This window comes from Sceloporus occidentalis, unplaced genomic scaffold (genome assembly GCF_023333645.1).
Source record: "Sceloporus occidentalis isolate IW3139 unplaced genomic scaffold, rSceOcc1.0.p SCAF_4, whole genome shotgun sequence".
NCBI classification, from domain to species: domain Eukaryota; kingdom Metazoa; phylum Chordata; class Lepidosauria; order Squamata; family Phrynosomatidae; genus Sceloporus; species Sceloporus occidentalis.
The window spans coordinates 11,977,196-11,993,881 of NW_028316984.1; the positions used below are offsets into that span (position 1 = coordinate 11,977,196).

General features: G+C 42.0%; 1 protein-coding gene across 1 annotated transcript; it reads left to right on the forward strand.

The window, feature by feature from the left end:
* Positions 1-465: 465 nt before the first annotated feature.
* LOC149313511 (uncharacterized) lies at positions 466-6,327 on the forward strand. Its single transcript, XM_089523224.1, has 4 exons — positions 466-562; positions 1,665-1,751; positions 3,116-3,183; positions 5,863-6,327. The coding sequence occupies exons 1-4, from the start codon at positions 466-468 to the stop codon at positions 6,325-6,327; spliced, it is 717 nt and encodes a 238-aa protein (XP_089379350.1).
* The last annotated feature ends 10,359 nt before the right edge of the window (positions 6,328-16,686 follow it).

Genomic DNA, 16,686 nt, shown 5'->3' on the forward strand with positions numbered 1-16,686 from the left:
AGTTTGATACTATTTTCACTGTCATGGCTCCATCCTACAGAATCCTGGAATTTATGGTTTCATGAGGAACTTAGACTATTTACTAGAAAACCACTCCTCTGAACTGCAGCACTGGAGTAGTTTTCCAGCAGGGAATTCTCCTTGCCAAACTACAATCCCAGGATTACATTGGATGCTACTACAGTTAAAGTGGAATCAAAGGAGATTAACACACAGCTTTAAAAAAGTGACTTACTGCTGCTGAATTCAATTCTAATTTGGGATGTATCCTGATATCATTGCATACATTTTGCTGCCGATGCCGCCGGCCAGGTGCGGCCCAGGTAACTTCCAGCTAGAATCCAGGCTCAGATGGTCGATTTGCAAAGCCGGGAGCTTCACGGTGCGCTAATCTCCAAAGTGTTGTATAGTGCAATGTAGTTATACTCTAAAATTCCATTTTTGCACTGACAGAGGACTAGATAAATGCAGAACTGGATCTCCATGATAATGAGGAAGAGAAGGAAGAACTATCACAAGCAGATTCCGTGGTTTCGGATGCAGCCCATGCCTATAGTGGTAGGTAGGTACCAATATTTTGAAAAAAGCAATACTAAAGGCAGATGCATTCTTCCAGGAGACTCTTTCCTCTTCAGTTATAGATAGCAATAAACAGCAAGTAAATTATTTGATCAAATATTTAAATATGCAGAAATACAGAGTGAATCTAAATGTACTGTATAAACTCATGTATACGTCTAGAAATTTAGGTTTAAAAATTGACCTGAGTGGACTTCTCCATGGGTCAATGTAAGTACTGTACTTTAAATCATACACACACACACACACACACACACACACACACACACACATCCCCTGGTGAATGGCAAGAGTTTAATCTGCCCTGGATGCACTGACCCCCCCCCCCCTTCTACTCTCTCATCCATCCAGCCTTTACTATGAGCACAAATAATTATTGCTGCTGGAATTTTGTAAGTTTGCTGGCCTTGTTTTCCTCTGCTTTGTGATTTGCATCCTTCATTACATGCCCCTAAGTTTTACCCCAACTTATCCATGTGTCATATCAAAACCCTTAATTTTGCCCCCCAAATCTGCCCTCAACTTATACATGAGGTCAACTTATAGTTGAGTATATATGGTATGTTAGCAGAAGACTGCAGGTGGGGACTCAGTTATTGTGGGAAAGTGACTGGAAGATTTTGCATGGCACTGATATAGTATAGTCATGATTTTTGTGAGTGCACAATAACTTCAGCAGGCATAACTGTTGAAATACTGTGGAAGTCCTCACACAAGAGAATGCTCAAAGCCTGTATGCTAAAATGCCACGTAAATGACTGTATAAAGTGTTCTGCTAACAGAAGCATACTATTAAATTTCAGTTCTCTTTTCACTTGCAGAGAATTTCTGCTAAGCTAGGAAAAACCTTCTGTCCATAGACAAGGCCTGGAAAGCCAACCTTCTTCTCAATATCAGGGCAGAATCTGTTTCTCAGAGGTGTAAAACTATTCTCTATTGGTTAACACATTTCCTGTTTCATGGAGATATTCATGAAGGTCTGTTGGTTTTTCATGGACATTGTTCCTTGGTCAATCTATCTGCAAACAGAAAGCAATATTCCATGTTTGCCTCTCAGCTTTGTTGTCTTTCCTGTATATGTACAGAGCACCAACACTCTCATATAAGCAAGACAAAGAAAGAGGATGAAGATCAGATTGGAGCTCCCTTGGAATTAGTTCCTTCTATCTTTGGTAGGTAGCAATATAAACTTATAGACTCTTAGGTGTGACTTCAGCTGGACAAGTGTTAAATGTATGGAAAGTCTCATATAAAAGTTCATCAACTGCTCAGCCAGCACATGCTGTTCTGCTTCATAGGGACATACCTCCTATGGCTATGCAGTAAGACAGCAGGGTCTTCTCACAGAGGCTGTGTTGCTTTGGTTGGCTTTCCCCTAACTATAACATGTCTTCAAAAACAAGAACATGAAAAAGATCTTGCAGCAAGCAACATCGCTCTCACCAGTGGCATCACTGTGAGGTACAGATCACACAGGTGACACCCAGTTGGGTCCTCCAGAAGAGCGCACACATGCTCTTGCCAGTTTCTCTTGCCCCGGGCTCCCTCCCAGGAGGAGTGTGCCCTTTTGATTGCCATCAGCGCCCTTGGTGACACCTGGCATGGGGATGCTACTGACCCCTAACCCTGCCCAGGTCCCAGCATCAGCCCTTGTCAGTGTATGTGTTGATGTCAGACCTGTCTGCTGGCTCTGCCACCCTCTGCATTTCGCCAGATAATCATTTACAGGCCCCTTAGCCTACAAGGCCCTGGACCTCTTCCCTAGCTACTGGTGACTGAGTGCTTGTTTTATCCTAGGGAATGTTTCTGGTTTCTTTCCAACTATAGGAAGGTAAGCCTTTGTAAAACTTCAAGCCAAACCAAGAGGAATCTCTTTGGGTCCACCATTCTTAATGAGTGTTTAACTGATAAGCATCTGCCTTTATTAGACCTTGTCTACGTGGGCCAAAGTAGACAGGTGTTCTCCACTGCCACCCCATTGTTCTGGAGTCATCTTGTTCAGATGACACATGTCCCAAACTCTGGTTCTTGTGTCACCAGTCCGGACAATGTCCAGCATGTTCTGCACCAGAAACTGGGTATAACAACATTAAAACACATTTTTAAAAGTTACCTGTTGCTCTAAATCTCCTGGGAAGATTCAGAGTCCTCTACTCCTACATCACAATGGTTGTCTGCATGGGCATCCTGGTGGGCTGCACAACACATCCGCTGCCACTATGTGTTGCTCACTCTGAAGTCAGAAATAGCCACTCAGCCATGTGACCATTGCTGGGCACCTCATTCTGACCTTAGAAGCAAGCAACCCATGGTGGCAGTGGACCTTCTGGGTAGTCTAGCAGGATGCCTATGCAAGCTGCCCCAGCATGGGGACATAGGCCAACAGAGGGCAAAAACAGGGCAGCTGTGGGGCCAGGATACTCAAGGCTTCCCCAGAGCACAGATAAAGTCCTAATCTCATTCCATAAGAATCTGCGAGCATTTATTTAAATAACCAAATAACCATTTCCTAATTCTGTGCATTTCCCCCTCACAGATTTTCTTCATGTATCACAACCATCGGTGGAGTTCAAGAATGCCAAAATGGAAAAAAAGAATTCTAGGGTTGTAATTCCTAAAACGGTAATGTCAATGGAGCATTGGGGGGGGGGGGGGATTATTAAAAAAAAAATATTGAATGTATTAAATTGTTAAAATTATTTTGTTAAATGTACATTTTAATATACAGTTGCCCCTCCTAACTCACAGATCTCAGAAATTTGTGGAGGGGCAACCTCTGCTATTTTTAATGGGGTGTGCCGGAACAGAACCCTCACAAAAACGGAGGGCCAACTATATATTATATTAACCTCAATAATGCAATATATTTGTGTGATTTTATAATATATGTATAATTATTATATATAATATTTATAAATTTTATGAACTTTATTAAATTATTAAACTTATTATAAAAATTATTAATGGTAATACAACTTTGATTGAACTGGCATTCCTCTGTCCCCACTTCTGCCATCAATGAAAGGTGACCTCTTAGATGCCCTCATGATATCTATGTAAGATATTATGCATTTAATTTCCCTCCATACTCTTTATTCACTGGTGTCACTACAAACACTGTGGAGATTATCACACACAGACGGGATGGGGACAGGGTCCCCATCCTTATCCCATCATTAACCCATCCATGACTGTGATAGCACGAAAGGCTCTCAAATTGTAGCTCCAGTCTCACCATTAACCCATCATTAAAGTGGCATTGCATTAACACAAACTTCCATTAATGCAAAAGGCTGGCCAATGTTGCTTTAAAAGATGGGCTAATGATAGTTTCTGCACAACGTCATCTGAAATACTTTTGTATAATTGCCATCATTCACACTTCCCAGATGGGTTAATGATGGGATCTGTGTAATGTTCTCTGAAAGTCCTTCCTACAATCATGAGGGAAGGACAAGAAAGGAACGGGAAATGGACGGGATAACCCCCATGTGATAATCTGCCTTGTCTGAATCTAAGCTTTAAAATAACAGCCAGATCATTGTATTTACAGGGGTTTCTTGCCAGACCACTTTGTGGATAGCAAATTCTGTGAGACTTCAAGTCCTGCTATCACCAATAGAGGCATGAAGTGTGTGCGATTGCACTGCTGCTGTCACCATGTGTACATGCTTCCATTCAGGAGAACAGGACGGGGCCATCTGCGGATGCTCCAGTCCACAGAAAGCAAGCTGAAGGAAGAGAAGAGCCAGCTGTATACTGTTCCCAGAAGCCAAATGTTTATAAAGACAAAAACAATATTTTATTAAAAGAAGTCGACCATAACAAAAGAGCCTAATTTTTTAACATATTTAAGACATATCTCACACTCTCTCACACACTCCTCTCCTAGCTAACTTAAACCCTCTCTAACATTTGTACCCACTCAAACTCTTAAAACCTACTCACTAACTAAACTGCAGACTGTTCATTTTATAATAATTTTAAAGGTTTTATCTGTGAGCTGCCTTAGGTCCCTCTGGGGAGAAAGGTGAGATATAAATGAAATAAATAAATAAAATAAATAACAAATGTCTCCCTCCCCAACTGTCAGCCACCAGCCTCATTCAGATCTCCTCAGATTCCACCAGTCATCATCACTCCCATTATTCCATTCTCTCACACTCTCCAGACACATTCTTACCTTAGCGCCTTTAATAAATGAAACATATTTTCCCTTGAACAGACCAGGTGGATGTGTTGTGTGTCTTCAAGTTGGTTCGAACTTATGATGGCCCTAAGACAAACCTATCATGGGGGGATTTTTTTGAAAAGATTTTTTTCAGAGGAGGTTTGCCATTGCCTTCCCTTGAGGCTGAGAACATATGACTTGCCCAAAGTCACCCAATGAGTTTCTTGGCCTAACAGGAATCAAACCCTGATCTCCAGAGTCCTACTCCAATGCTCAAACCACTATGCCAGTGATGGTAAACCTATGCTGTCACAGAGTTTGCCAGGGTCCATTACTAGAAACCCAGAAGTACGTGGCACTTTGCAATAAATAAGTGGGGTTTGGGTTGCAGTTTGGGCACTCGGTCTGCAAAAGGTTCACCATCACTGCACTATGCCATGCTAGCTCTCATAACATCACACTAACAAATTAGTGAAAGACATATGCACATACTTTTCCAGGCAGTTCTCTCATCCTTCCCCTTGGACTGGAGAAGAGGGACCAGGTCCAGAGATCTGGAAATCCTATTTCTGAGCCTTGTGGCATTGGCCAGTATATATAAAAACATAAGAATAGCTTTGCTTGATTGGGCCAAATATCCCATCTCCCCCCCCCCCCCCAATCCAGCACTTTCTCCCTTATTTGCCTTGACAGTTATACAGTCAGCCCTTCTTATACATGGATTTTTTATACACGGATTCAGGCATACACAGTTTGAAAATGTTCAAAAAAAAGTATAAATTTCCAATATCAAACCTTGATTTTCCATTTTTTATAAGGGACACCATTTTGCTATGTCATTATATTTAATGGGACTTGAGCATCCACGGATTTTGTTATCCACGGGGGATCTTGGAATCAAACCCCAACGTAATACAAGGGTTCACTGTAATAGGTGAAATATCATAGGCAAAACCACCCCAATGGTTTCTGTTGGAAGATCAATATTTATATGGTAATGTTATATATGGTAATGTTATATATCCATGTGCTCAATGTGAAATTGTGATGACTACTTATAAGGAATTTATGTTTCCAGTCAATCCTAAATGACAATCTGTTTTGATTTTTAGGAGTCCTCAAAGAAATGGAGAAAACTTCCCTACTCTCCTCAATGGATTAGTATGTTGGATGTGGCTCAGAAAATCATGGATGAGGAAGACAGAATTAAAAAGAAGCAGAAGGCGAGTAAGAAAAAAGGAGAGTGCAAACAAGCAGATGAGACAATTGGGGAAGGAAAGAAAGAGAATAGAGAGGAGCCCTTGGTTGAATTATGTGATGAGGAGGGCATGCAGGCAAATACTGTGCAGGATTTGAAAGCCTTGCCAGAACAGCTACCATCTCCAGGGACATCACATATAAGGACAGAGAAAGAGATTTTAACAGCTGAAGAAATAGAGGGTATCATCCAGGAAATTGTAGCCCTCAGGGCTAAGGAGAAGCTCTCTGAAGAAGCCATGCAAATGGTCTTCCAAGATGGCTCTTCCATCAATCACCACAAACCACATGGTCATAGAGAGAGGAGGATGCCATACTGACTATTCACACATCAGTCGCTAGTCAGAAACAAAAGTGTGCACAGCTGCCTTCAAAGTACCAGTAAATAGCAATTTCCACATTCTGTTGTTGTTGTTGTTGTGTGCCTTCAAGGCATTTCTGACTTAGGGCAATCTTAAGGCAAACCAATCATGGGGTGTTCTTGGCAAGATATGTTCAGAGAAGGTTTGCCATTGCCTTCCCCTGAGGCTGAGAACATGTGACTTGCCCAAGGTCATCGGTGGGTTTCAGGACAAGCAGGGAATCAAATTCTGGTCTCTTAAGTCATAGTCCAACACGCAAACCACTACGCCATTCTGTCTAACTCCCCATTCTATTACTGCACTGAAATGTTGTCATCCTTTGTGGCTGCTGCTGTTGCTTTCCATTCAAGAGTTGCCAATACACATAGCTTGTCGCACATCAATTAGGCTTTTGCCCACATAGACTTCTGAAAGGTCTATTAGTTATAGGTGGATATGGGTATGTTACTAGCCCTAAGCAGAGTATAAACACAAATGGATTCACTTTTATAGCTACATGAGGGAGAAGCTCCATTGACTATGTATTATCTAGTCCAGTTTTGTTGAATTTGATTACAGCCTTTGAAGTTTGCCATAGGATAGAAAGTGATCATATGCCACTAGTAGTTTCTATGGTTTTACCCAACTTAACTATTGCCCCTACCATAAACTCTGAAATGTTTGTTAGCTATGAAAGATTAAAACAAATCTATTGGAACTCTCGAACAATGGAAGCAGTCAGTGAAATCTATAAGGAAGCTAGTGCCTTAGCGGTAATGAATGATCTAGTTAATAGCACCACAATAGAAAATGCCCTGGTAAATTATGGGAAAGTAATATCTATTATGAGTATCAAAACAGCTACTTATATAAATCCATCTAGAGGGAGGAGCTCGTGGTTTGATAAAAGTTGCCTTATAGGGAAAAGGAACCTTAGACAAATATTCCAACTTGCTTTAGACAACCCCGAGGAAAATTTCAGTCCTTACCTAAAGGCCAGGGTAGAATTCTATAAATACATAGAAGACAAAAAGAAAGCTTTTTATCAGCAAAATTGGGGCGATTTTGATAAGGACCTGAAATCAAATGATTCCAAAACATTTTGGTTGGCAGTAAGGAGGCATATGAATAACGACTCAAATTTATCTTGTCCTGGCATTTCGCCCCAAATTTGGGTATCGTACTTTACAAACAAGATGCAAACTCAAGCAATTGAAAATACTGTAGTAATTACAAACCCTTCTATTATCTGGAGCCCTGTTTCACCAGATGAAGTATATCAACTAATTCTTAAACTAAAATCTGCTAAATCGCCGGGTTATGATTCTATTACGGCAGAGGTTTTGAAACACGGCCCTGAATTATGGTCCAAAGCTTTGGCAAATCTTTTCACCCTGGTAAACAACTCGGGGCTGATTCCATCAAGTTGGAAAGATTCAATAATTATTCCTATTTTTAAAAAAGGTGATAAGCAAGACCCAGCTAATTATCGCCCGATAAGCCTGCTTTCTATCGTGGGTAAATTATATGACAGTCATTTAGCAATGAAATTGCAAAGCTGGATGTCTACTCAAGCCATTCTGGGACCTGAACAAGCGGGCTTCAGAGGTCACATGTCTACCATAGATCATATTACTGTTATCTCTTTTCTCATTAATAAATATATTTCCCGTCCTAAAGGGAAATTATATGCTGCGTTCATTGATCTAAAAGCGGCATTTGATTTAATTCATCGACCTACACTTTGGAGTAAACTGGATAGTTTAAGTATAGATCCAAGACTTCTGTTTTTGTTGAGCCAAATTCATACCAACAATCGCTGTAGGGTAAAATTTACTGATAGTGGACATCTAACTGACCCTATCTATTCAAGAATAGGTGTAAGACAAGGCTGTGTCCTAGCTCCTCATTTATTTAATTTATTTGTTGCAGATCTTCCAAATTTCATGTCATCGGTTGATACCCACCCTCCTATGTTAGGAAATCGCCCACTTTTAGTGTTACAATATGCTGATGACACTGTATTATTGTCGCTGACTCAGGTGGGCTTAAAGAGAGCCCTGAATAGATTTAGTGAATATTGTGTAAGGTTCCACCTACAGATAAATGTTAACAAATCAAAGCTCTTGGTATTTTCAAAAGGTTTCACTCCAAGGAAATGGAAAGTGAATAATCAATTTATAGAACAGGTAAAAATGTATACATATTTGGGTGTTCTATTCCATTACAATGGTCTTTGGGTAAAGCAGAGAGAAAAGGCTGTTCATTCTGGGAAAAGAGCATTGGCAACGCTACAATCCTTTTACTATAAGAAGGGAAACTAAGATGTCCTTGCTGCCCTGAAAATTTATAAAACCAAAATTAGACCTCTAATACTATATAGTATATCTGTATGGGTAACAGCTTTTAACAAGGAGGTTGAAAATCTACAAACTCGGTTCTGCAGGAAATTGTTATCTATTCCGCCATGTGTTCATTATTTAACGTTATATGACGAGCTTGGCTTGGAGTCACTGGAGACCACAGCCTGGTTGATGGCATATAAATATTGGCTTAAAATTCACTATAGACCAAATAGATCTAGTTTAATCTGGTTTCTTCTATCTGATAACTATTATACTAATTGGTCAAAAACCTTTGAAGATAATCTAAAACTAAAGGGTTTAAATTTGAACTCCCTACTCCTATTGACGGAGCAGGAGTGCTTCAAGACAATTAAGGATTGTTTTTTGAGTTGGGAATATAAGAAAAATTATTCTACTTCTCCCAGAGTATGCTCCCCTTTTGTATTTGGCATTCCCCCCTGTCGTGGTGAGATACCAAAGTATTTCCAATCATTGTCCCTTCAGGCTGCGAGGAAAGCCTTCCTCTTTGCAAGGCTGAACATCCATCCGTCATGTGTTACTAAGGGGAGATATATGAAAATTCCATTTGTTAATCGTTTATGTATTTGTGAAGCATCCCCAGATACCCTACAACACATTGTCTTTCTTTGCCCATTGTATCAAAAACCGAGAAAGAAATTGATAAAGAAACTGATGGAAATGAATTACTGTGTAATGGATATAACTCTAGTGCATTTATTGGAGGATTGTAATGAGCAGATTACACGATTGATGGCAAATTTTCTAATGGAGGCAACAAAAATTTGGTACAATTTGAATAGCTGTAGTCCATAGAATAACTTGTATAAGGAAGGAATTTTAAAGTATCTATGTAAATAATTTTAGTTATAATTTTAATTGTGTATTATGTTTTGAGATGCCTAATAAAGGTTATGGTATGGTATGGTATGCTTATGCATGCATTCCCAAATGTCAACACAAGGTGGACAGCATTCCAGGCTTTTGCTTGTAGCCACATTTGAGGACAGCAGTCCTGTGATCAGGAATCCTGATAAGACCTTCATACACTTATATACACATGTGCTTATGCATAAAAATGTTTGTGTTCCTATGAATGTATGTATCAAGTATGTGTTGTCTGGAGAGAATGCATGTTTGGGTGTGAATATGTTTGTGTTGAGTATGGGGTGGCCTTGTCTGCTTTAACCGTACCCATTTTATGGGGGCAGCCAACCAGTATCAAAAGAACTTAAACACACAAAAGTTATTTGAAGCTTGTGCACACTTTAGAGGCTGCTGTGGCTAAACATTCATTCTTTAATGGCTATTTTCCTATTACTGTATCTCTCATATATATATATATACACACACACACACACACACACACACACACACACACATATACAAGGCTTGTTACATCTGTGTCTCAGCTCTGTCGCCTGGAGCATTAAAACAAGGGTTCTCCCAGGGTGTTTAGTTTTTGCTGCTACAAAAAGGCAAAGGACAAGATGGTAGCCCTTCCTCATATTCTACGTACAGAAGCCAACTGAACTGGTAACTGAATCATTTCTTCAGTTCTGGTGTCAAAACAGTGTACTCCACTGCACATGAGGGAAGCAGGTTTGCTTATGGGGCACAGGGCAGACTCAGCTCTTCTCACTTTGCTTTTGCTGCCTGCCCCTAACATCTGCCTCCAAGGCAGTAATTCCATTATAACTAATAGATGGGCTAGTGCTGACTAGAACCACAGAGCTGCTTCATATTTGGTGATGGTATAGGCAGGTACTTGATGGGAGACAGCCAATGAACACCAGATGCATTATATTTCAGAGGAAGGAACTGATAAAATCACCTCTGAGTGCTCCTTGTCTAAGGAAATCCCAGGAAATTCATGGGGTTGCCATAAATCAACAGGTGATTTGATGGGACATAAACAGGTTGACCATATGTACTATTTTAAACAGGACAACACCAGGTTTTTGAAAACATTTTCTGACTGTCCCATCATTTTAACATAAATGACCTTTTTGTCCCATTTTTAATAACTCCTGGCCAGGTCAAACTTCCTGGCAGGGGCATGCTGTCCAATTGCTGCTTTTTCTAGGTTTGAATGGGCTGCTGGCTGGAAGGAAATGGAGGCGGCAGTGGCAGCAGCAATGGTAGCCACACACTCCTTCCTTACCCAGAAGGAAAATGATCCATGGATATGCTGGCTGCCACTGCCTGGCTTTCTTGGCCAGCCAGAAGGAGTTAGTGGGAGTGGTGGAAGCATCCCCTTGCCTGCATTACTGGCTGCACCTTTGCTTTCCCTCTCATTGCCCTGCCCTGCCTTGTGTTTCCCTCTGGGGCAGTGAGAGGGAAGGGTAGCCAAAGCTGTGGCTGGTAGTGCAAGCAAGGAGATGTTGCTGCTACCACCCTTAGCAATTCCTTCTGGATTTGGCCAGGTGGGAAAGCAAGGAAGTTGTGGCCCGCACATTCACATACTCTTTTTCTTTCACAAGTGGGCAGGTAGTGCCAGCAATTCCTTGCCCATTGCTGCTCTCCATCACCCAGGCCTGCTTCCCTGGCCTATAATTTGCCCCCCCCCCCCCCGGGTGGTATGGGTGGTATGGGAGTCAGAGGCTGGGAAAAGCAGGGAAGAGGCTGGAGAAAGAAGGTGGGTTTTTTTTTTCCTTCCTATGCTCCCAGTGCGAATTTGACTTGGTTCTGTGAGAGAGGTTGTTGTCTCCCTGATTTTAATTCATTTTATGGCTGGGAAAGTCTTCCTTCCTTCCAAAGCTTATCTTTATTTTACCTTGCTTGCTGCCTTATTATTTTATTACATTGTTTGGGAGTCTACACTGCTGGCCCCCATTCACTTTTCTTTACATTTTCCTTCACCTGCAGATATTATTATCATTATTATTATTGTAATAACTTGCCTGGCAATTTCCATCTTCACCCTCCACAAACACACACTTCTCCTTTTCTTTATTTTGCCCCCCCCCCCCGCACAAACCACCGTGATTCTTAATTTCTTAGCATCATTTCACCTCAACTGAGGGCATTATTATTTTATTAACTTCTCTGGATGTTCCCTCCACTCTCTCCCCAGTTCTTCTTTCTTTTATTTTATTGCACTCACAGGCATTTTTATTGATAAATTATTCTACTTCATCTTCACGTCTCAGCATCATTACTGTTATTGTTTTGCCTTGCTCTTCCCATTGCCTCCTCATTCACATTTCCTTTGTTACCCGACTACAAGCATTATTATAATTTACCTCTCCTGAAGATATTATTATTGTTGTGTTTTATATTTTTATATATTTATTTTGTCCAGTACACCCTACTGCCACCCAGATCACTTTTCATTTTGCCATTTCTTCCTTTGTTTTATCCTTTCTCCTCTCATTTTATGTATCTTTTCTCCCTTCACCTTATGAACAGGCATCCTCTCTGGGGTTTCTCTTCTTTTTTAGGGAGATAATTTGAAGGAAACAGGACTCCTTCTGTGTAGGTTTGGGACCCCACTGATCTTCCTGGGTATTGTTTTCTCTTTCTGATTTTGTCCTCCCCAAGTTATACAGGGGTTTAGTCTCTTTTATCTAAGCTCAGAGACCTGCACTTTTTTTTTTTTTTTTGCACCTTTCTATGCATAGCTTTTGGTTAAAATCTTGTGAGAGAATTAAAAAATATCTTGTGTGCACCACACATGCCTATGCCTGACAGCTCATATTGCCATTTAGTCCCAAATATCCTTATACTATTTTTAATTCAGTAGGACTTCCTTCCCCAGATATCAGTCTTTGAGACGAATGGTGACTCTAAGGTGAACCTGTAACAGGGTATTCTTGGCAAGATCTGTTCAAAGAGGGCTTGCCTTTCCCTTTCCCCTCAGGGAATGTAATTTGCCCAAAGTCACCCATTGGATATGCATGGCTGAATGGGATTTTGAATCTTGTTCTCCAAAGTCATAGTCCAAATGTGTGACCATGGTCCATAAGAAGATGCAGTGGCATCTTTTCTAATGCAGTGTTAGTTTTTGTATGAGTTCTGTCACTGATTTATGTGTAAAAGCCCAATTTTAGACATAATTGTTATAATTTCAAGACTTTGGCCCGTTCCACACGGGCAAAAAGTACGTACTAGGTACATACTAGGGTTACGAAAGGGCATCCCTTCCGGACGCCCTAACCCTAGTACGTACCTAGTACATACAAAATGGCAGTGCCCTATACACATGGGCGCTGCCATTAGTACTTCACGACCGCACTGCCTCCAAATGGAGCGGTGCGGAAGTGACGTACTGGTGCTGCGCGACGGCACCTGCGGCGCCCTTTCCACAGTGTTGTTTCAGAGCTCCTTCCAGTTTGCATCGCTGGGCGCAGCCTTTAGATGGCTGCGCCAGTGACGCAGAGCAGAAAGGGGCCAAGCCCTTGTTTGTCCCCGCCACCATCGGGTGTCCTTGGGGAATGAAGACCCAAGGACACACCTTTCCAGGCCGCAGGGAAGCGGCCTTTTGCCGCTTCCCTACGGCCTGGAAAGCGGCAGATCGGGGCCTCAGAGGCTGCTGCTGTGGCAGCTGAGGCCTCGATCCGGTGGGGAAAGGGGCGGGTACAGGCTGCCCCAAAAGGGCAGTCTGTTAACCGCCATAAAATCCACCATATTTGGAAAGAACAAGTGACCTATCTATCTGCTCAGTTTGCTGTCCAGGTGGCTAAGTGTCAGGTCACTCCCTTCTTATGGTTCTTTACTTGTAAACCAGCCTTGGATTGAACCGTCTTTCAAATAAAGGAAATCGTCAACAGAAGACTGTCTTATGTAAAGTGGAACACAACTCAGCAAGGTTATGTGGAAGAGGCTGTGGGAACAGTCTTCTCCTGAAGCCTTAAAAATTAATTTGCTCACTTACAACAAATAAATTTATGTAACTATTTTTAGTTATGATTGGCAATGACAAGGATGCATTTTTCCCCATTTAAAATAGCACTTTCCCCAAATTTGAATTTAATTTGAAATTCAGGTTTCAGGAATCCATTCAACACTTGATACACAGAATTGGATGCCTCAAGTTTTAGTGAATTTTGTGCCGATTTGATTTTTAAAAATGGGAGTGTTTAGGGGACTTCAGGGATCTTTGGTGGGGGCTTCAAGGGTACAGAAAGAGGTCCAAGTGTCCTGATGGCACAATGGTTAAATGCCACTACTGCAGCCAAAACATTGTGAGTTTGATCCTGCAGAGCTCCAAGTTGACTCAGCCTTCCATCCTTTTGTAGGTCAGTAAAATGAGTACCAAGCTTGTTGGGGACAATTGGGTAATACATTGTAAACTGCTTAGAAAGTGCTTAGCACTAAAAATGTAAGTGCTATTGCTATTGCTATTGCTATTCACACAATCTGTGGGCTGCTCATTCCATTTTAAAAGCTTGTTTTGATTTTGGGGCAGTCATTGTGTAATCATACTCATCTAATCTGCTTCAGTGGAAATGCTTTACAAGAGGTGTTTAATCCATTAAGGTCTTGGCTTGTGCCAGAACATTATAAGGGCAGTAAATATCAAGCACCATGACACACACACTACCTAAAGCAAGATCTCTGTACTATAAGGACACAAATCCACTTTCTTTGTAAAAGCAGTAGGACAAATACTAAATATGACAATAAAGGGGGGGGGGGCATTCAGCAGGACCAGTGCAGGCCACCAGAATAATCACACTTCCCCCCCCCCCCCAGAGGAGGGGTTGAGAAAAGCAAAGAGAAACATAACACTAATTTGCACTTTCTGTTATCCAACCAATGTGAGAAATATGTTGGGTTCAAGCTGTGAGCGGCAAGCTGCTGTTTTCTCTCACGACTCAGAACAAATTAGTAACATCTAATCAGAGTGCCACTGGTGTGGCAAACACTTTGTGACACAGGTGTTCACTCCTAAAATGTGTCAGCCTAAAAAGATGTCAAAAGACACCATAAGTCAAACAAGGGTTGTGGGAGGAAATCTTCACCCAATCATAAAATGCAGTAAATTCTCTAATGCTCCTTCATCTGCAAAGGGCAATTACATCCAATACATCAGAACTGAGTTGTGTAACCTCAATTATTCCGTTTAATACCTTGGTTCATTGTTTCCAGCCATTTCTTTCTTTGGCACACACACACACACACCATCCAGGCTGCAAGGATCTGAGTATAAAACTGCATGAAATGTACTAAAAGAGAATCGCTTCACTTTGGCGGGGTACAGACGGGCAGGGGAAGACGTCTTGGAGGTGTATTCTGCTGAATACGGAGCCTCCAGACCGCCCGCCCCGGGGGCGTGGCTCAGGAGATGGGGCTTCCACATGGGGGGCAGTGAAGACGCCTCACCTGGGGCCGTTTCAGACCCGGAGTTTCCAAACCGCCACCTCGGAGGACGCTGCAAAGAGAGAGGCAGCTTCCTCACGGGCGGCCAAAAACGGGGCTTTTTTTTCTTTTGCCGGCTGGCGGGTGCGCAGCTGCGCAGCTGCAGCGCTAAGCAGCAGCGGCAGAAAGCCTATGGGCACATTTAAAGTGCCCAAGCCCCTTTAAAACTTTTCCCCCCACTCTGCCCAAGAACAATGGTGGTCTCCTGCCAGCTGGTGATCAGCTGGTGTTGGCATCCTTGTCCGCTTGCACTTTGCCAGTGTCACCAGCATCATAGATGCCTCCTCTCCTTTGGTCCCCGCGCTCTTGCTGAATCTGCAATGCACAGCCACAGCTGTCACCGCTGCCACCGCTGTCCCCCTGCCATCCCCCATCACCTCCCTTGTATATATGTAAATATTTACAGTTTTAGTGTTTTTTATTGTTAGGTGAAAATGGCACAGGAATGTGTGTAGGGGTTCACTTTAAAGTCCAAACTTTCCCCAATTCTAGCAGCGCATGCGTACATGTTGCTCTAGGGTTAGGGTTAGGGTTAGGGTTAGGGTTACGAGTCTTAAAATGCGCTGCAGCTGTGCTGCAGCTTCCACACCTGCATGGCAGCTGACGCTGCAATTAAAGCCTGACTGCAAACTGCGCATGTTCCAGGACCCCGACTCATTATGCGATGCAGCAGACACGGAGCTTTTAAATGGGCAACTTAAATTAGCGGCGTAGCAATTCTGGCGTACCGGTGCAGCAGCTTACAGACGGAGCTGCGCAGCTGCGCATCAAACGGAAAAGAAGCGGAGAAAAGCAGCACCTTTTTAATGCCGCTTCTTCCCGCTTGGGGCGTGCGGGGGGCGTGTTCATGGCGGCATTCAGGTAAGGGCCGTCTGAAGGCTCTACCTTCATGACGTCATGAATACACCCCTTTTTACCCGTCTGTATCCCGCCTTTGTATTGCAATGGGGCAGATGCAGACTAAAATATTTCATTAACACGGCATGTAACATTATGTCTGCCATGGCTCAATGCTATGGAATTCTGGGATTTGTCGTTTTGTGAGATATTTAGTGTTCTCTGTCAGAGAGCTCTTGTGCCACAACAAACTACAAATCCAAGGATTTCATAGCAATGAGGCAAGGCAGTTTAGGTAGCATCAATCTGCATTAATTCTGCAGTGTAGCAGCAGTCTAAATGGTCCAAAAAGACCAGAAGGCCATGTCAAGGGCACTACTGCTTGTACTCAACACCATGATGTGCAGGCATTATGGAAATAGTGAAACTGTGGTCCATATGTTGTTCTACGGAAACTCACATGAAGAGTTCATTGCCCCTTTATTGGTGTCTCAACCAGGCTCAGATGATTATTATGAGAACTCCCTTTTTGAAGACTTTATGATTCTGTAACGACACTAAAAACTGCAATGTTTTAACAATTGCTAATAAAACACAGGCTACTATCAAGTCGGGTGTTAAACTGTTCAGTTTTATTCTTAAATCATTTTATGTATATGCCAAGGCCCTTCAGTAATAGCATTTATATCTTGGATTACTTTTTTGGTATATGATTATTTTAATAGCAGTTTTTTATGCTTTTATGTTGATTATATTCATTGGTATTAATTTCACT

Bases quoted from the DNA above. Each gene is read 5' to 3' on its own strand.
- LOC149313511 (XM_089523224.1), top strand. From the start codon at position 466: ATGCAGAACTGGATCTCCATGATAATGAGGAAGAGAAGGAAGAACTAT. The intron at 563-1,664 runs GTAGGTACCAAT...GTATATGTACAG, and splicing joins GCCCATGCCTATAGTGGTAG to AGCACCAACACTCTCATATA. The intron at 1,752-3,115 runs GTAGGTAGCAAT...TCCCCCTCACAG, and splicing joins ATTAGTTCCTTCTATCTTTG to ATTTTCTTCATGTATCACAA.